The sequence below is a fragment of the Gordionus sp. m RMFG-2023 genome, chromosome 2 (genome assembly GCF_954871325.1).
Source record: "Gordionus sp. m RMFG-2023 chromosome 2, tfGorSpeb1-WG-v2, whole genome shotgun sequence".
NCBI lineage: Eukaryota > Metazoa > Nematomorpha > Gordioida > Chordodea > Parachordodidae > Gordionus > Gordionus sp. m RMFG-2023.
In genome coordinates this window covers 5,041,765-5,062,916 of record NC_088776.1, presented here as the reverse complement: position 1 = coordinate 5,062,916, position 21,152 = coordinate 5,041,765, and the positions used below count along the sequence as shown (strand labels likewise).

At 30.8% G+C, this 21,152-nt stretch overlaps 1 protein-coding gene across 1 annotated transcript in view; it reads right to left on the bottom strand.

Annotated features, from left to right (window-relative positions):
* Positions 1–454: 454 nt before the first annotated feature.
* LOC135923303 (putative uncharacterized protein DDB_G0282133) overlaps positions 455–21,152 on the bottom strand; it is a 38,588-nt gene continuing 17,890 nt past the window's right edge. Inside the window, exons 3-13 of the mRNA XM_065457975.1 lie at positions 15,278–15,351; positions 13,992–14,076; positions 13,062–13,153; positions 11,973–12,047; positions 11,336–11,529; positions 9,360–9,515; positions 6,530–7,863; positions 4,385–4,761; positions 3,764–3,857; positions 2,321–2,619; positions 455–960 (exon numbers count right to left, since the gene is read on the bottom strand). Of these exons, the coding sequence (XP_065314047.1) occupies positions 788–960; positions 2,321–2,619; positions 3,764–3,857; positions 4,385–4,761; positions 6,530–7,863; positions 9,360–9,515; positions 11,336–11,529; positions 11,973–12,047; positions 13,062–13,153; positions 13,992–14,076; positions 15,278–15,351 (2,953 nt within the window). The 3' untranslated portion in view covers positions 455–787. The remainder of the gene's footprint in view (positions 961–2,320; positions 2,620–3,763; positions 3,858–4,384; positions 4,762–6,529; positions 7,864–9,359; positions 9,516–11,335; positions 11,530–11,972; positions 12,048–13,061; positions 13,154–13,991; positions 14,077–15,277; positions 15,352–21,152) is intronic.

Here is a 21,152-nt window from a genome sequence, read left to right as displayed (position 1 = left end):
TAAATATTATTATTATTATTTTATAATAATACTTTAAAATATATTTTATATTATTTATGGTTTAAAAATATTTGTATATAAGTATAAACTAAACGGTAATTTAGATTTTTTTTTAAAAAATATAACCATTAAATTTATGTTAATTTTTTTTTGAATTCTATAACAAATGGGGAAATAAATGAATTTTTTAAAAAATTAATTTATTGTATCAAAATCGTTCAGATTAAAATCATAACTTCCGAGATTACATACATATATAAAGTCTTTTAAATAAAAAATATTATAAAAATAATGCATAAATTAATTTGAATATATTTTATATTTATTATAGTTTTTTGTTTTTTGCTTGGTATAAAATCTAATTATCATCTTATTTAATAATAAAAAAAATAATTTAATACTTTAAAAATAGTACTTGAAAAGAGATGTAATTAAGTGTCTAAAATGTAATGTAAAAGTTAATGCTTCCGGTAAAAAACAAATGCAATTAGTTTACTCTATCGAATATTTATATTTAAGGAAAGAGGAAGAAAAAAATAACTTATAAAAAAAAATTTATCTAATTATAAAGATTTAATAGGAATTCTGTTTTAAAAGTTGTAAATGCGCGACATATTATATTTAGAAAATGATAAAAGTGTTCAATTTTTCTATGGTCTATATTTGGTTAGGTAGATATATAAACGTTTTAGATAGATATACATATTGTATACTATATACATTTTTTTTTAAAAATAAATAAATAAATTGTAGTAGATTCGAGATTCATTATTCCAGGCCTCTTTCACTAAGGGGATAAGTGTTTGGGGTCGTGATGGGAAACGAGTTTATCGAACTTAAAAAATCGGTGATTTTTATCGATATTTTTTGAAGGGCTAAATTGTTGCCGATTGCGGGAGCCGTTAGTGAGAGCGGGAGGCGAAAAGTGGGCGTAGTTCCTAACGTTGACGCGATTGTCACCTTTTTTTTAAAAAATTTATATAATACACATATACAGCGTTCCAACGTCTTTTTCAAATTTAAATCATTTTTTAAAGCCCAATTTTTTTGTTTGACTTTTCCCGAGATTTCTGTCATATTTAAGAATACTATATTCCTAATAAAATTCGGACAAGTGTTGCCGATCGATAAATTTCGAGAGATTTATGATTGACATAAAACATCTGCGGAAGAACAAATAATTTCATGGCAAATTTTCCCCTTAAAAAATATTAACCGAGTAGGTTTTTATGAACATGCCGAAATTCATTTTCCGAATTAAATCAAATTTTTAAAAAATTTTAAAAAACAAAAAAGGCGCTCTAAAAATGATTTTAAAGTTGAAAATTAAAAAAACACGTTGACGGGACACATTAACGCTTAGATACATATTTTGAAAAAAATCAAAAACAATTTTTTGTAGTTGTTTCTAAATCAGAGATTTTCATGGACCGCAAATATTTTGATCATAGTTGGGCCAGATCCGCAGTAAAAAAATTATTTAACCAGAGGCTCGGCCCAAGCCTATAATAAGTTCCAAAAATTTTATCGCAAACTCTACCCAAGCCCCAATATTCAAAAATTTAATTTATTGAATTTAAATGAAAAAAAAAACAATATTTAAGTGTAATACAGGCAAACCATTTTGTTTTACAATACTGAAATTTATTATCAGAAGAAAAAAATTGCAATATTTTCCTTAAGTTAGCAAACTGTTTTTTTAAATAAACTAAACTAAATTTAAAAATTTTTCTAGGTCTAAGCCCCTTAACCCAGGCCTGCCATAAAATATAATATTAGACCCATATCATCCCAATCATAAAGGTCTCTTAATTATAGCCCCCCCCCATAAATAATTTTCGGGCCTTTTTGTACGATTTGATTAAGAATAACCCGGAAATCTATTTAATGCGTTCACTATGTTAAAACATTGTTTTATAATGATTTTAAAATTTTGCGGGCCTCTCCTTTTTAAAAAAAAGTGGCCAAGCGTTTTATAATAATTCTCTTGAATATCGGGAAATAAAATTTTTCGCCATTTCAAACTTAAAGGTAAGAGTAAGACCCCCAAATAATTCTAGGTATCATATTGACCAATTTCTACATAAACATGTAACTCTAACCAGTTATGTACCAAGTGCTATAAATATAATTTGTAACTAATTTTAAAGTAAAAACGTAACTAACTAATGTAACTTTAACGAATTGACATTCCCACCCTTTGTTCCCGCTGAACATTACTTTAAAACAGTTTACTTTGTTATAATCTTAATCCAAAAAAAAGGAGAAACCATTTCTTATACAATTTTCATTTCAAAAATAATAATAAAAATGAATTTACGGATATCGGCAAATTTATTGCAATTAACGAGGGGGGTTGGTCTATAAGTCATCGAATTTTGCAGTCGGTTACCGAATATTTTACCATTAACAACGTGGGTCGAGCTATCCTGGCAGGAAATTATATTTTTGTTGATATCAATATTATCGCCGTTAGTTAGGTAATGTTGGATATGCGGTTTAGTTTGCGACGAGTTCAAGTTCGGATTCTGAGACGCGTAACTTAAACGGAGGCTTCCGCTGTGGTTATCGAATTTATCGCGCGGGTAGATAATGTTGCGATGCGGTTGATAACTATTTCTTCAAAACGAGATGAGGGGAAGGGGGGGGGTAGGTTAAATATGATATGCAACATTGAAATTTATAATTATTTGAGATAAAAAAAAGACAGTTAAGAGTAAATGCGAAAGTGGAACTTAAGGTCTGCCTGCAAACAACCTTATCTCCCCCCTCTCAAATCGGTTACTTGGATGGTATGGTTACCTCGCTTAGAGGTTTTACTGTATTTAAATAATCTCACGCATTTAAAAAAAAAATCGTATGAAAGAAACTAGTCGACACGATTAAAGCAAAATTGATTTGAAATAAATATTATTATTATTTTCGAATATTTTAATTATACCACATTTAACTATATTTTATATGAACGTGTCGTCGTAACAGGTCATAGTGCGCACAAATTGAACGTTTCAACGCAGCGCTTCAAAATGCACATAATGCATTTCAAATGGGTTCGTTTAAATTGGACATCATTTTTTTGTTATAAATTTAGACGTTTCGTAATTAAAAAAATAAAAATTAACGTTTAAATTTCTATTTAAACATAGCTGTGTTTACGTTTTTTGTATTCGCGTTTTGGAAGGCTGCGTTGAAACGCTGCCTTTGTGCGCACTATGATGCTTCAAAATAATATAACAATTTTTTGTTGGTACTTTGATTCGGATACTGTGTAACGTACGAATATTAATTAGTTTATAATTAAACATTTATAAGCATCAAAATATAATTTTATAACGACTTTTTTACGCGTAAATTTCACATGGAGGAAAAAAAAAGAAGATGTTTAGTAAAATAAAAAGAATGCATGTTACTTAAATTATTTTACGAAAAAAAAAGTTATTTTCCTATAGGGTATATAGTAAAATTTATTTAATTATACATTTGATTTAAATCAAAAAAAAAATCGTGAAAATTTTTTATTTATTTTAAAAAAATCGCGATTTTTTGGTCAACCCTATAATGACATTCATCATTCTTTATCGGAATTTATAATTATAGTTTCCTAATTACAATTTAACAATGCAAAATGTTAAACTCAACTTAATTTTAGGATAAAAATATTTTTTCGACCCTCTGAAAGATAATGGAAGCAAATGGTGCTACCCCCCCCCTCCTTCGATCGCACTAATAATAGTGAGAAGATAAATATTATATATAAACTCACTTGACGGGCGATACATTGGACATGAGGTATCTGAAATTATCAGTATTCTGATATCGGGCATCGATGATTTCGTTGGACAAATGATCCACTAGGACTAAATAAAAGAAAATATAGAGTGGTTAGAAAAATTACTAGGGGATCCTTTACCAAATCCAAAAGAGTTTATGAATTTGGAACCATGGGTCCGAGCTTAGCAAAATCAATGTGAAATCTCGGTTTTTTTAAAAGTAAGCGCGAATCGCGTAAGCGACGCGACACGCATCGTTGGGTAATTTATCAAAAAAAAAGAGAATAATAGGTAAGGTTTATAATCCAATTAACGAATGCGTTCATTTCGTCGCGTAGCGCGATCATTATAAATCGCCTATTTGCTCGTTTTTTTTTGAAAAATACCCAGCAATGCGTGTCGCGCCACTTGAGAGATTCGCGCTTAATATTAACGAGGTCAAATTTCGATTAAAAAATTTTGACATGAATGGGTTCAACTATTAGATATCCTCATATAAAAATCTCTTTCTCCCACTCTCAATTATAATTTTTAACAATCAATTATTAATGCAAATTTTTTTTTAATTTAAACGAATAAAATAAGCCAAGAAAAAATTAATTGAAGACAAAAACTTTGATTTTGAGGCACCCTATTAAAATTAGGTATATTAGAAGGATTGATCATGGAGTGTTGGGCAGATGACAGCTGTTCCTCGTTATTAGTAGCGGTAAACCGTCTTTGATTGGTTGAGGCGGAAGCGAGTTTGTAGAGACCTAAATTGGTGCTATTCCTCCTTTGGACCTTGGTAACCTGTTTGCCAACCATTTCCTTTGTATTCTGGGAGCGCTTGCATTCGCTAACGTCGCGATCGAAATTCGCCGCAGGTAGGGGACTAGAATTGGGATCGACAGTACGTTGGCGATTATTGCTATTATCGTGGTAGTTCATGATGGTGCTATTTAGACGTGATTCGTGGTTATGAACATTTCCGTTTTCGCACCAGCTAAATCTGATGTTCGATTAAAAATGTTTTTTTAAAAAAAAATTGAAATCATTATTCCTTACATCCCATTGATCACTAACCACCTGGTGTGGAGGTCAGAATTTAAAAAAGATGTCAATGGTCGCAAGGTCTAACAAGTGATAATCGGCAAATTCGGCTAAATTTACAAGGGCAGATAATCAGATGAAGTGTAGAGTTAATTCCCGCTTCTCAGATGTTGAGTTATCTTTTCAAGAATAGAGGTTGAGGCATAAGTTAATAAAAATAAGTTTCAGCGCTTTTGGAATCGGCTAAAAATTCAAGCTATTGTGTCATCTTCTAATATAAGATCCCACCGGTTGGATCATTCGTATTTTTTAAGAATATCGGATACAACGCCGATACAAAATGGCGGATAAAAATTATCTATTCTTTTCGAAATTCGAATAACTCATTTGCCTTAAAAAAATTCATATTTATTTTATTGGTATTATCTTTTGGTTCATAATATTCTATTCTTCTTCCTTATAGACATTTTTTTATCATAATGTTAGTATAAAAAATTGAATCAGCTGATAGATACACTGCCAATATATAGTCGAATCAGCCGATATCCTGATATAGGAATCGAATTGATCTGATCGGACTCACATTTCTAGCTGTTACCTAACAATGTGTAACGGTACACCTTGACTCCTCTAATTTTAAATTTAAGAAAAATCAGAGCCCTTTATTTCTAATGTACGTAGATAGGATTACGACTGTTGGGTCTGAAACCCGGGTCTATGCTCGGAGATGGTTTAGTCGATTTTTAGAACCAAACCCCGGGTCTGGGGTTCACATAACCAACCAATTAACAACACTAAAATAACTATATCGCAAAAAATTTTTGGCGCGAAATGCATTTACCGCGAAAAGTCATTCTCGCGCAATGCATTATAAGTAAATCCAAGTATAAATATAAATAAACCAAAAATAAACATAATAACGTCAATTAGGACTGAGTTCTCTAGTTTTTTTTTGAAAAGAAGGTATGAACTTTCTAAATGAGAGAATATATAGTAGTAGTAGAGAACTTTCTCTAGAGAAATTGGAATCCGATGAAAAAAAATTTATGAACCCGGAACTAGTGTTGTTAAACGGCTCGATTTGAGCCGATATTTAAAAACGGCTAACTCATATATTATTTAGTAAAACATTATGCGAGCCTGAATATTTTGCTCATAGATGGCACAAAGGTTTGGATATCGATTAGCGACAAAACATAGGCAATATTTTTCTGGCTAAAATATGGAGTTAGCCGTTTTTAAAAATCGGCTCAATTCGAGCCGTTTAGCAACACTACCCGGGAACACCCAAAAGGTAACAATATTATAGTTTCCAAATATTCAAAAAAAAATTTTAATTAATTGAAAAATTTCACTATTTATAAGGAAGGAGGTAGGAAAAATGAACAAAGTAGCAAAGGAATTTTTAATACTTTATTATAATAATTATATAAACCATTTTGTCAAAATAAAAATAAATCATTGTAGCATTAGCGACAATGTTTCTGCTCTAATATATTCTCTTTAATGTATTCGCTGTAATGCATCCGCGATATTGTTTTCATGGTAATCTACATATCGCGGAAAAATTTCCGCGGCGTTGAGGTGATACGAATGTTAACTAGTACTAGCGAAACAGGGAGCGATACTGGTATTTAAAAAAAATTTCAAAGAATAGCGGGCAATTAATTTACTTTTATAAAAATGCTTAGAATAATAATTTTAAAAAAATGTATCTTAAATAAAACCTGTTATTAATGTGCGCATCTGATGGTGGTGATTTTAGAAACATTCCTTTGTCTTGGTATACGGCTCTCGGATGACTTAGGCCATCGACGAGATTCGTAGTATCTACAACGTGACCATTTGTCACCATCATGTAGCCGATGGGGTTGAAGTTATCCGCATCGAATCTGTAATGTCGCCCGATGTTAGCATCGATACCTTCCGCAATTAAATCCTGGTAGTGACCGTGGAAGGCACAACCGTTCGCGTTATTGCCGAGTTTATTTGCGAGATGATTCATGTTATCGTGAGAATTCAACAATCCGCTTACCAACAAAGAAGTGGGAGTGGTAAGATCAAAGGGTGGGGGAGGCGGGAAATCGTCATTCTTATAGATCATATCCGTGCTTCCTCTAGTCATATCATCGTCACCAAGGTCATTTTCTCGACAACCATTATCGCAGCGTAGAACTTCGCCGTTATTTATATTCGCGATTTTAGAAGGTGACAGAACAGGTTTAAAGCTTACCTTCCCGGAATCGAGGTTTGTTTCGATAGAGATATCATGATTATTCAAGGAGCCGGAACGATGGTCCTTATTCGAATTGTTTGGATTGACGTTTTGGTTGGTATTATGGGTTTGATCGTGGGACGTGAATCCGGAATCCCTGGAGGATATCGAGGAAAGTCGGCATTCAATAAAGGGTCCATTTATCGTGTTATTACAGGCATCAGGCCCTATAGACAGCATATTTTCCTCTTTAAAAATTGTTTTTTGATCAAATCCAACGTCTTTGGGTTGATATTGAACCATGTGATGATTATTTTGAGTGGGCGGAAGGTCATGGTTTTCTCGAGAATCCCGACAGTTCATCGCGCCATGGTTCACGATATTTTGGTCGCCATTTTTTTCCATCGTATCCGTGTCCCGGTATGCGTAATTTCGACGATGACTCTGAGAAACGTTATCATGAATGAGGTTGTTAAAATTGGGAGTATTATTGCACGCGGAGGACTGGGAGAGAGACATGGATTTTAAGGAAGAATTGAAACTTTTCAGGGACAAGGAATAGGACGAGGTGTCGCCTCCGCCCATATTGACGCAAGGAGGGGGCTTATTCTCACAGGACGATTTCTCCGAGATCAGGCTCTTGTAACTGCTCACGCTATTGTGGCCGCCGACCTCGCGGGAGTGTCCGTTCATATTGATTTTATCGATCGGGGGATGGCGACTGTTATTAGGTATCGTCATGTCGACGCAAACGGTAGACCTCTTGCCGTAATCGTTAATGAACGAGGAAGAGGAAGGGTGGTAAGTCAGGTATTTGATTTTGGCATTCGGGTCTGTTTGATGGGTCTTTGAGGTTTAATTTTTAAACAAAAATTGTATTATTTGATTTTAGTGTTGTTAAACGAACTCAATATTTTATTGAGATTTCGTTAATAGATGTTCGAACCTTTGGACCACCTATGAGAAAAATAGTAAGGCTTCCATAATATTTTTTAGACAATATTTTTCTGGCTAAAATATTGAGTTAGCGTTTTTAAAAATCGGCTTAAATCGCGTTTAACAACATTATTTGATTTATGTAATGGACGCATAATCTTTGCCCAATGGTAAAAGTCCTGGAGGTTTTACTAATATACCCTAGGTTTAGATGGAAAAAAAATCTCATTTGGGATTTTATGCTTTTCGTTTTTCCTCCAACCAAAATCTAAATCCGATCAAATATCACTACCTTTCAAATTTTTATTCCATTCACGTAAGTTATTTATTTTTACAAATAAGTCCTTTAAGTTCCCAAGGATTTTAGGAATCAAAGAAGATCGTAGATCTTTTTTTAAAAACAAGTGCTAATACTGAGGTTTTAAAGGCAAATCTTATTTACAAATGTTGTAATCGTTAGGATTTTGAAGCAGTTATAATATGATGCTCTTTCTAAAATCAACCCCTTTAGATGACTTTTACACCCCGTCGATGAGAGGGTGGTCATATTCTAAACCTAGGCCACAGGGAATATTTTTAATCCCTCCATTAGCTGAAAAATTAATAATACCGTCAAAGAATACAATACACATCATCGGCTGACCAACAAACCCATGTGTCGGACATTTTTTCTAATATTGGTATTTTGGTGATTCTATTATAATCAGAGTAGAACTAAATACATTTGAAAATTTTAGGAAACAGGTTCTAACAAAAGTTTTACATTTTTTTTGAATACTTTAACAGAATTTGGAACTGGAACCTTGGGAAGGGCTGCGCCAAATCTAAAAAGCGGAAATAGAATCCGCTTTTCAAAATTAGGAAACGGAAATCCCTTTTTTTAGAAAATTTTCCGAACTGAAACCAGAACGTTATAATTAGGTGTTATGTCTGTCCTGTTGCTCCCGAAAGCACTTACAAAAAAATGTTAGACAAAAGGGTTGTTGAAGTGCAGTAGCCGATTATAATTCGATTCGTCATTCTAGAATTTTTGTCTTTTTCCCAGCTCTAGTTCCATCTTGTATATAAATTACAAATCAGCTGGTTATTCGCCATTTTGGTTATCCGCATAAAATAATTTACCTTAAAAATTCTACGAAGACCTTAAATATTACAAAAATTGTAATAAGGGAAACCAAAATGGCGTGCCACAGCTGATTTTTTAAGGATGCTAAATGCATTTCAACGAATGAATTTTGAATCTAGATAAGTGCCACCTGTCATTGATTTCGGTAGACAATTAATATATCATCGTAGAATTATAGAAGTCATTAATGTCCAAATAATCATTTTTATATATTAATAATTTCAACATAAAAAAGGCGGGGGAGGGGGGGGGTGGGTCGTTATAAAAAAAAAATTTAAACTCTATTTCTAAGTTCGCGTTCGTCCGAACAAAAAGTATTGACGGGGTTGGGAGGACAGGCGCGGCATACGGTTTGATCTTTGCCGCATCGGTTGACCAAATCCAGCGTCGATTCCTTTATTTTGAGCAATTCGTCGCTGAGATCGCATTCGCTGTCCTACGATTGGTTAACATTTAAAAAAAAACATTAATATGGCGCGCTATTTATAATTTAAAAAAAGTTTTTAGGTTAGGGTTTTATCATGATTTGTAAACGGTATTTGATTTAAAATTTATTTCATTTTCCGAAAAATACAAAGAAATTTATAATGTTAACTACAAATACTTAAGGCTATCTTACAATACCAATATAATAGAATAAAATACTTTTTTATATTGATCTCAAAACTAATGTATTGGTTTTACACAATATTTTTCTTATATTTTATCGTATTTTTTTTTTGATTTATATTGGCATTGAACATAATTAAAATGCCTACAAATTTAGCGCAGAAGAAAAATCATAATTTTTTATTATTCTTATTATAAAAACTCTTGATCGCGTTTTAAAAATAATCATTCTCATTTTCAAAAAAAGGGTGTAAGTTGGATGATTTGTCCGTGTACACTAGAAAAATTTCCAGTCGGCATTATCTAAGTTTTGATTCCCTATATTTTTTGGCAATCACGATACAAATAAATAATTGATAATGAATGAATGCTAAAAAAATATTGCAATCACAGATGCTAAACTAGTATAATAAATGTAGATTAGATAAGTGATCGCTTAAATTAATTAATCTTTAAATCTAAAAAAAAAATTTGTAATTAATTAATTTTTAGAATAATATTAGGTATCATGAAAGAGATTGCCTTTAAAACCAATATATACTTACCTTATTGGAATCGAATCGATTTATTTTCGTATTGGCACAACTGATTGGTTCGAATTGTGTAGGCATTGAAAACCAATAATATATTGGTATCGTTGTCAACCCTACAAATAACTCATCATTCGTAGGGTGTTAAAGTTATTTAAACTCAAAACCGAATCTCTTATTGGGTCAAATAAATAATAAATCATCATTTTGTTAATACCATAATACGGCTGTCAGAGACCTTCCGCGCACTTACTTCTTTCACGTCGCGTTAAAAAGGCATTATATATCCTTTTTTTTCTTGTACAAGCATTCGAAAATGTTTTTTTTTGCATTTATCTTACGTCGTGATGGTGTAAGTTAATATGTTACAGTGTTGTGATGATTTAATGAAACATATTGACGATTTAATTTAAACACATGCATATATAATTATATTATTTCTTTTTTGTTGTACATTTGTAAAGATTATAATTATATATGCATGTGTTTAAATGAATCGTCAATATGTTTCATTAAATCATCACAACACTATATTTAAAATGAAGATTTTTTTTGAGAATACTCAAAAACAGGTTTATTGATCACATTATTTTCCCCGAAAATTCCAAATATTTATTGTAAAAAAAAAACTTTTTATAAAGCAAATATTTTTGTAATTTTTTATGAATAAATAAAAAAAAAAATTTATTTTTACAAGCCTTTTTTTTCAAACTTCTGGTCATTAAATTTATTTATGTGTACTAAAAAAATAAAATAATATTAATTGGATATAAAAATATAAAATCTCATTAAGTATATGCACGGCTTAAAAATTAATAATTACGTACTAAATATACTAGTTAGTTTTCTATCTTTTAACGCTTGCTTGAGTGTTTTTAAACGTAACGCGAAAAATGTATTCCTTAACGAACTCTTATAAGTGGGTAAACCAGGTGCCATGGCGTTTTTTTAAAAATAAATTAATAGTTTTCCTGTAAAATTGATCGTTGGGAGTTCGAAAAAAAACCTAAATATTTCTGATAATACTACTTTTATAAGCGCACCCTACAGGGATATTCTCGGATGCAAATATATGTAATGAATATATCAAGAAGAAAATAAATAAAATAAAAAAAACCAGGATAGGTTTCAGGGCCTTTTCCACGAACCATTGTATCCTGTTTTTTTGTTGGGACAGGGCGAGCTTAAGATACTTATTCTCGTTTTCTCTCAGAATATTGAGAGTGCGAGCCAGGTAATCGGTCGAGGTAGCCATCTTTTCGTTGCATTCGAGGTAAGATTTCGGAGAATTGTCGGAGCCCGGGTCAAAATCTTTAAATTATTTTTTGTTTGTTTTTTCCCGCGTGGATATTTTAAAATTGATAAAATAATTCTATCCCTTTTGTTTTGTGGGGTTGATAGAAAAAAATAGATAATTAAACAAAACTCGTCTTGAACCACCTTGCCCCCCCCCCTAGAGTTTACTGGCTTCTTAATTTATTTTTTTGTTTAAATTGAAAGAAAAATTACGTAAATATGCGAATTTATTCCCGTCCTCCGCGTTACCCTGCATACACAGTTAGTGCGAATCGCGCTAATGGTGAATGCAGGGATAAATATTAAACAACTATCTTTTCTTAATTTAACATTTATTTTTTTAAAAAAAGATTTATTTAAAAGAGAGCAAAGAAAACATATATTCTTTGTCAAAAAAATAAAAGTAAGCATTCAGTAATAGAATAAAAAAAGAATTTTTTTAATAATAAAAAAAAAACCTTTTTGGATTTTTTTGGACAATTTATTGATGTCGGCCTTTAACTTTTTGATTTCGCATTTGTACTTTTTAAAATCTATGATTTGGGAGGTGGGGGGAGAATAAAAATAACGAAAATGTTTAATAAGTACGTTGTAATTATAAGCAAATCGTGCGCTAACAAAGTTCTCCCGATTTTTAGCGGTTGCTTTTCGGGTTTTCCAGTGTCCAGTTATAACGGTTGTTTCTCCTCATTTTTTTCGAGCGTTGATTTTCGGGTATACTCTTTCGGTTATATAAAGGTATCTCCTCTTTTCCCGTCATTTAAAATTTTAACGACATTCGACTTAAAAATATATTAAATCTTTTTTTTTTTTTTTAAAAAACTATTCTCATCCGGTTAAGATTCTGACACCGATCATATCCACCAGGAAAATATTCCATGAAAATACTTAGTATCGTGTTCGGAATCAATGATATATAGTAGAGGCCTGCAGAGGTACCATATGCACGGTCCTGCCCGGATTTAATTTTTCGATACAGCCCTGGTTTTATATTTTCAGACCCGACCCCGATAATGGCGATTTACAATATTTGGTTATAAAATATTACATTTAGTCTATCAGCAGACTATAAAATGGCTTCTAAAAGACTCTTATGTTTGTATTCTTTTAATAAGCGAATCGTCGATGGTTAGTGTGTGTGTGTGAATATCATTGGTTCGGATATTTAAACCATATGAACCTTTCCTCCATTTAATGGAAATAGAGTTCCTTTGATATTAAAACGTTCGCTTTTTGTCAATGTCTAGCGATTTCAAGGTTTCTGAGTCTTGATGGATTACGATTTCATGCATTATATAAACTTTCTATACCACAGAGGAATTTTAAAGAAAAATATGTGACATGTGCCCTTCATAGCTAGAAATATTTTATTGAGGGACATGTCTGAATGCTTCTAAAAAAACATGCACAAGAGTAAAGGATCTGTGTGGGGCTGAGGTCAGTCGATACACATAGGGCTAAATTAATATGTGAGCCGCCATTTTCTATTGAAAATCACGTGATACCAGAATGTTTAAGCATGTATGTATATTTAAATTTATAAAGACCTTTTTCGTGTTCCTTCTCTAAATGATTGTTAGCTTTTCTCCATTCCTCCAACGTTTCGTGATAATCGGATATGAGCGATTGATTAATGACACTTTAAAGGATGTTTTTTTTAAATTAAAAAAAATAAATTAAATGTCAATCCAAGCATTCGTGAATGATCCGAGACGGATCACCACCAATAGATCAACCCGAAATCGAATTGAAAAAAAAAGAGTTTAATAAGAAATAACAAAAGAATAGACATTTTGTCGGTTAAACACCCGTTTTTTAAAGGTCTCAACCGGGATATGTAAAAGTTAGCGACGGTCAACCAGAAGCGGCTTCAGAGCTTTACAACCTGAAAAAAATTTCCATACAAAATTAGTTGGATTAGACCGATTTGGCCGACAAAATTAACTAGATTCCATTTGGTTTCTAAACTCGATCCGAATCAGACAATCACGGGCAGGTTTAGCCCCCGACCAATAGGCCCTTTTTTATTTAAATGTAACTTATTTACAACAGTTGCTAACTTAAATATTGAACATGGGCTTGGGCGGGTCTTGAAAAATTTACGGGCCTGGGTCGAGCTTGATCACCTGTTAGAAATTTATTTTGTATTATGGAGCAGTTTAAACCGGTCCGGCAGAATCTCGTTCACTAGTAAAAAAAACAACTTTATTCCCCTTACCAATTCTCATTCTATTCTACAGATTAGACCTAGACAATATTTAAAAATCCGGTACCCATGGGTCTTAAATCGGTCAGCGCCCGTTGGTCTCTAAATACCTAGCACTATGTTTATCATGGATAGATGGATAGAGATAAAGGTTATCAATATCAACCATTTCCTTTTTCATATTGTGATCAATTAAGAATAAATTGTAAGGTCAACATAATATAATCTTATTTTTTTTAAAAAAATTAAATATTCGATTGTTGTTGTTTACTCCGAAAAAAGTTTGAGCTTTTCGTCCAGGCACCTGTGCTTCAAACAAATTCTAGTCAAGGAAGCGCCTACATCGTACGTCGATCCTAGTCATGATATAATAAAAATATGTCATTTTAAAAAAGTATATGAATGAGACGCAATGACGTATACTAATGTATAGACTGACGATACATTCATAAATTCATTTGAAAGCGTCGTTGAATGAAAATCAGCTGGACCCGCCATTTTGGTAACCCATATAGTTTATTCTCATGTTAAAAACTACTATATGGTAACTTCCTTCCTTATTATCTCGATGTTAGGCAATTCTTCAATAAAGTTTGCGTCAGGCATAGGAATAAATTGACCTCTCGTTTAAAATTTATAATAATGTTATGGGTAACCAAAATGGCGTCCCTAGCTGTTTTCATTAATATATAAGCATCGTCAGTCTAGGTATTATTATATGTCATTGATGTGACGATAGGAATTCCGTATAATCCTGCATTCACTAGCACGAATTAGCGGAGGTGAATAAAAAAATGCAGCATATTTTGTAATAATTAGGGCTAACTATGAATGAGGGGTAAGACTAAGACCATATTAGAGAGTTTAGAAGGCATAATGATAAAAGATAGAAGGTCAAAAATCCAAAGTTGTAAAATATCGTTTCAAAAAAAATTTGGATATTAAAAAAAAAAATTTTATCGTCTGCTTTAACAAGTTTGTATTAATTCCGAATAATTTCCATATTGGATAGTAATAGATGCATAATGATATTTAAAATTTCCTGTATAATTTATAACTACCAAAAGCTCAGTTTCTCAAAGTTTAGAATGCTCTTATATGGACTTAGCCTAACATATCTAAAAGATCTGTATAATTGAGAACTATTTTAATTTTAAAATGGTTAAATGTTTTAAATTCAGATGATCATATCCTGGCCATTGATTCTATATCCCGACCCCCTCTAGATTGTACTGATAAGAGGGGAGATTGCTTCTTACCCAAATGAGGCAAAAAATTTTATTCACTTAAAAACTTAAGCAATACCTTAAATTTGTATTCTCTATTGAGTCGACCTGTTTCTTATTTTATTCCCACTCATCCTTTAAATAATATATCCCATATTCTATCTATCCTATTTTATTTTCCCTCTTTTCATTAATTATTATTTTTTTATAATCACGATTATTCTTTGTAATCTAAACCGATATTCTGTTACTATTTTTATTCTTCCCCATTCATTAATTCAATTTTTTTTTCATAAAGTTCTTGCTATTATATTATTATAAATGGAAATACCCTGAGTATTAGTAGTCGCGTCCGCTATGTGTTGAAACGAATCCCAGACAGCTGACGAAGCGGATATCGTATGTCTTGATATAATGATAATAAAAATATAGGTTGAATTTTTGTACAATAATAAAAGTTTCATTTATATAAGCATTGTATATAAAATGGCGCCCGATTTATAATTTAAACAATCCATATATAATATCACATAAAAATTAGGTTAAGATAAAGTAAATTGTCGCGAAATATTTAATGATTTAGAAAAATATATACATACATATAAAATACCTTAAAATTTACGAGAGCAAATCTTATTATAAGAAGAAGTCAAAATATATTTAATTAAATGTTTTAAATCTTCCAACCCTTTTTAAGCTTTATATTTTTATTGAAGGATAAATTATTATAAAAATATAAAGTGTTAGATATTTTAAACGTATAATTTATAATATTTATTTTATTTTTCCTGAAAGCCAATAAAGTTGATAAGCATAAAAGAGGAGATAGTCATCCTGAGAATTTTATGGTCAATTCCTCGCATTTCCTAAGTGACCTTCATTAGAAAATAAAATACGTCCATTATACCATTTTTTTAAAAGAAATTTTAGAAATAGGAGGACTTCCTCCAGTTATGGCTAATAAAACGACGCCCGCGTAGCCCTCATTCTTTACCTATCCTATGCAACGTCCAGTCAAACTCATTCCCCAGGTAACGCTTTTTTGCGGACAGTAGGGGCAAACGGACTTTGAATTTTGATATAAAATTCGAAAAAAACTTGTTTTGAAAGCAATTCTCAAAAAAAAATTTTGTCAAATCCAATAAGAATTCTCTTCTTTAAAGTCCTTTCCCACACCCCGTTCCACTTTTTCATTATCGGTATTACCTGGGATACTTTTAAATCCGTGAAAATATATTAATAACGAATAAAAACAATCTCGAGTAAGAGTGAGGGGATAAAATTCGAAATTCCTCCAAATCCTTCTTCTTTATTCGAAAAGAAAAGAAGAAAAAAAATCTAATTTTATAAATCAAAGCAAATCAAAACAAAAAACAAGTGAAATATAAATTATGAAGTATAAAAAATAAGGAGGTTCGGTCGCCTACTTTTCTTATTCTTCACTCTCTCTATTTTTTTTTAGTATTTAAATGAGATTTTCCCTATTTCGCAAAAAAATAATTTATTTGAAGGGAAAAATGTATGAGAAAGGAATTAAGAAAAGTAATACAAAAAGGAAAATTGAAATCGATAATTAACCCAAAAAATGATAATTAAAGAAAATATTTTTGATAATTGGTATTTTTTTTTTAAAAAAAATGTAAATATAAGGAAGTTTTCGATTCATCTTCCTAGTGTTTTGCAAAACGGCACGATTTGTCCAAACCTTTGTGCCGCGTAATATTTTTCGTGGATAAAATATTGAGTTAGACGCTTTTAAAAATCGGCCCAAATCGAGGCTAAACCTTCTCCCGCGTTACCCTGCATTCATAATTAGCGCGAATTCTTGGCGAAGTATATAAAAAATGAATGTTAAAAATGTTGTATATTTCGCCCGCGAATTTACGCTAACTATGAAAGCGGGTGGGTTTATGTCTCTAAAAAAATTTAGCGATCGCGAAACTCGGCAGATGACAAAAAAAATACTAAAAAGAGAGATCAATTTTTTTTTAAAAAAAACGTCAACCCAATATTTTAGCTATAAAAATAAATTTACGCGAACCTGAAGATTTCGCTCAAAGATGGCAGCTACCAATGAAATCTTGAGAATTACGTAACTTTGGCTAAAAATCTTAATTTTAAAATTGGATAAATAGAGCCAATAACAACTAGGAGGGGATGGAAGAAAAGATTTATCATTCACTTACTTATTATAACTCTCTCTCAAAAGTAAAAATCTTTAGGTTTAAATTGCATTAACCCAAATCGATATCACAAATGGTTGTTTGTAATCACGTCAATAATTCGTAAACATCGATATAGAATATAGATTTTTTTAATATATTTTTTTAAAGTAATTATTAAAATTTTGTGTCATTTTATTTGGGGTAAAGTTTATAAGAAGGGGGGGGGGAATAATAAAATAATTCCTTTTTGAGTTGTGCCGTTCCAAATTCAATCCAAGATTTCTCCATTCCAAGGATTCAATATTTTTTTTTATTATATTATTCAAAAGATAGATGAATAGATTAGAGCGATGTTTTTAATGAGATAAAAAAAAATGAAAATTGATAATGAAAAAAAAAAAATAAGAAATTTATGAATGTTAAAAACAAGATATTAAGGGCAAGATTAATTTTCATGTTTCGCTTGTAATAGTTTGTTTTTTTTTGCGAGAGTGAAAATGGAATAAGGCAAGGCTGGGGTCTTTGGTTTGGAGAGAATAAGAAGAGAAAAGAAATGAAAAGAGGAAGAAAAAATGTGTATAATTAATTATAATAATTACACTAAATAAAATATGATAGTTATTTATGTTATTATTTATAACAAAAAATAATAGCATGGAGAGAGAGAAGAAGATAAAAAAAACACATCTAATTCCCATGGTATAAAAAAAAATGTAATTTGTATAATGTAACATTGTAACTTGTAAAGCAAGTAATAAAGAATTTAATTTAAAAAAAAAAAATATAAGGTTCATTGACAAAAAATATATAATTTGTTTTTATAAAAAATATGGAGGCTTCTCATATTCTTGAACGCATTATTTCAAAATTATTTATTATAAGAGATTATTAGAATCGTTACAGGAAAACAGTGGCTCAACTCAACTTCCCATAAAAAATTTTGATGAGTGCAATTTTTTATAGAGGTATTTCGTTTTTCTTTCACTTGACATTGGAATGGTAGCAGATCGTATTTTAAAAAAAGAATGTATTATAAAAGTAGAGTAATCCAATTTTATAGCGATGATTATACATTTTATTTATTTTTTCAAGTTTCTAGGGCTGTGAACTTTATAGGGCACGGTAGGATCATAGCTACAATGAATTATTCGTTATTCGATAAGCAGTTTACGAATATCACAATTATCCGATTCGAATATTGGAATCGAATACGAATAATTTTTAAAAAAGCATAAGAATTTTTGAGTCCATTATAGAACCCAAAAATCCCTTTTTTAAAAAAATGGAGGGTCCATAGATTTACGAGATATATTTGCCCTCCCGGAGTTTTTTCAAATATTTTCTGATACGTAAAATCTAGCACTCACAAAGTATCGAAAGTCACATGACCGAAACCGGGTCAAACCATAGAACAAAAACCAATTCGCAAAGATCGGACCAGACCAGCGTTTTCAAAAATAGGTATTCGGTTCTCTCGGATAGGATCGATATACGTTAATTTCACATATAATTAAGGTCATCCTAGAATCCAACTACTTCCGCACTAACAAAAAAAAATAAAAAAACCGGCCCGAAAAACCAATTTACAAAACTCGGTCAAATCGCAAAGTTTTTTAAAAATCGGTTCCATCACCTGCACTACTAGAGCGACGATAGATTTATGGGAATTTTCAATAATCGAAATGAACTTTATAAAACGTGGAAATATTGTCTATAAGAGGATTATTTATCTCCCACATTTCTTTATAAAAAAAAATAATTAAACAACAAAATTAATCCTTTAATTGATTATTCAAAAATTATAATTTTTGAAATTTTGCAAGGTAATAATAAAAAGGGATTATAAATAACACGATTTGGAAGGGATGACGTCATTCAATAAAATAAAAAAAAATGTCGCATTTTAGTATCGAAATGAATCGCGAATAAAACTAATAACCAAATATTACCCCATCTAGCGGGATTCTTTAATCTTTAATAGGCACGTTGGTCATAGACCTGCCCAAATGTGTAGCGAATTATGAGGCCCTTTACTCAAGGATACCAACAAACCTTGTAACTCAGATATGAAGTAAAAATAGGGTGGGACTACACCCGAGCTATTTGTATATGTTAGTAATGAGTAGAGCAAAGGAAGAAAAAAAAATGTAAGAATAAAAAAAGGTCCTTCTTCCAAAAAATTATTTTTTATTTACTTATCTAGAGGGAATTAATATAAATAAAATAAATTTTTAACTCCATCTATAGTTATTACATTTTTTTTTATTTAGGTAAGTTAATTTGAAAAAAAAATGAGATTATATTTTTCCGCATTAAATTTTGTTTTGGCGTAATACGGAAATCACCACGGCACAGGTGGCGTACATATTAAGCGTAAATTACATTTTAATTAAATGAGAAACATAATATTAATCTAATAATATGTTGCCATTATAATATTAATTATAATAAATAATTATCGAGATAATTTTGATCCACAAGGAATCGATATTTTCCCCCCAAAAAATGAACTTATCTGAAGAGGAAGAGAGAGGTGTGATGACCTACCCCGTGTGTATTCTGTTTATTTATTTTTGTGTAAATTTAGGATTAACAAAAAAAAATTTTATTCCACTTTTTGGAAAAAAATGACCATTTTACAGAATTCAATTTTTTAAAAAAAAAATCCTATACAAGGTTAACTATCCTAAGGAAAAACGAAAGAAACTTAATTTTTCTTTAAAAATGCTCGCCTATAAAATTAAAAGTACATAGAATGTTATAATTCTCGGGGGTCGATTTGTTAGGAGTTACAGAGTTATATCGCCTAAAAATCGAAGCCCACTTTTAGAAATTAATTATCTCTAAAAGAGTTGAGGTCTCGATAATCGATAACACCAGTTTTAGCCGCGATTTGTGATGTGAGTGGTTGTCACGTCAATGTGACTGGTTATATCATTTTTTCTTGGATAAAGTTATAACTTTTTTAAACGTAAGTGTTGTTAATTATTAAATATTATCAATAACTGGTTCATCCATCACTAGCTAATTTTTTAAATAAAATAGAGAGGGCAGACATGTTTTAATAATTGGTACCCCCCCCCCCCTCGAGGAATATGGCACTTAGTAGGATTGCCTAAACCTCGAGATTTTGGTAATAGATGTCTATGAGCAGCTTACCAAGACAAACATTGATTTTTAAGAGGAACCTAAGAATTAGTGTTGTTAAACGGCTCAATTTGACCGATTTTAAAAAAACGCCCAACTCAATATTTTATCCAGAAAAATGTTACGCAAGCCTAAATATTTTGCTCATAGGTGGCACGTAGGATTGAACATCTGTTGGCGAAATCTCGACGCTCAGGCGATATTTTTCTAGCTATAATGTTGAGTTAGCCGCCGTTAACAGAATGGAGTTAATTTTTCTTTTAACGACACAAAGAAGAAAAAAAATGAAATACATATTGTCAAAATCAATAAATCCTCACACTCACTTTTATCAAAGACCACATCGTTAACTAATTAGTTTTACGCAAACTGAATACGAAATATATCTATCTTCACCCATTTCTTTCGTTACGTATTTTTATTTTTTTTATTTAAAAAAAAAGCTTTTCTTTTATTTAAAAAAACTTTTCTTTTCTTTTAAAAATTAAAATTTATTTTCTTTTTTTTTTTTCTCTTTCGCAAAAATTATCCTATTAAAATTTAAATATATCATAATATTTCTCCTCCCCTTACTTTTCGATTAGTAAAATTTTTCACACTCTTCTCATATATCAATTTACATTTTTTTAAAAATATTTAAATTTATATAATCATGGATTGGATTGGATGAATAAAAAATATTTTACATCATACTTTCTTACACTTATGGTTAGTTTTTTTTAAAAAAATATGTAAAATAAAATTAAATTTTTTAATTAACTATTTATTATTATTAAAACTAAAAAAAAACCTAAACTAAACTTAATAAAATTAAGTAAATATATACACTATATATTTTATTACACTAAAATAACGTTCGAAGATAGGGAAAGAAAAGGGGAGAAATTAATTAAA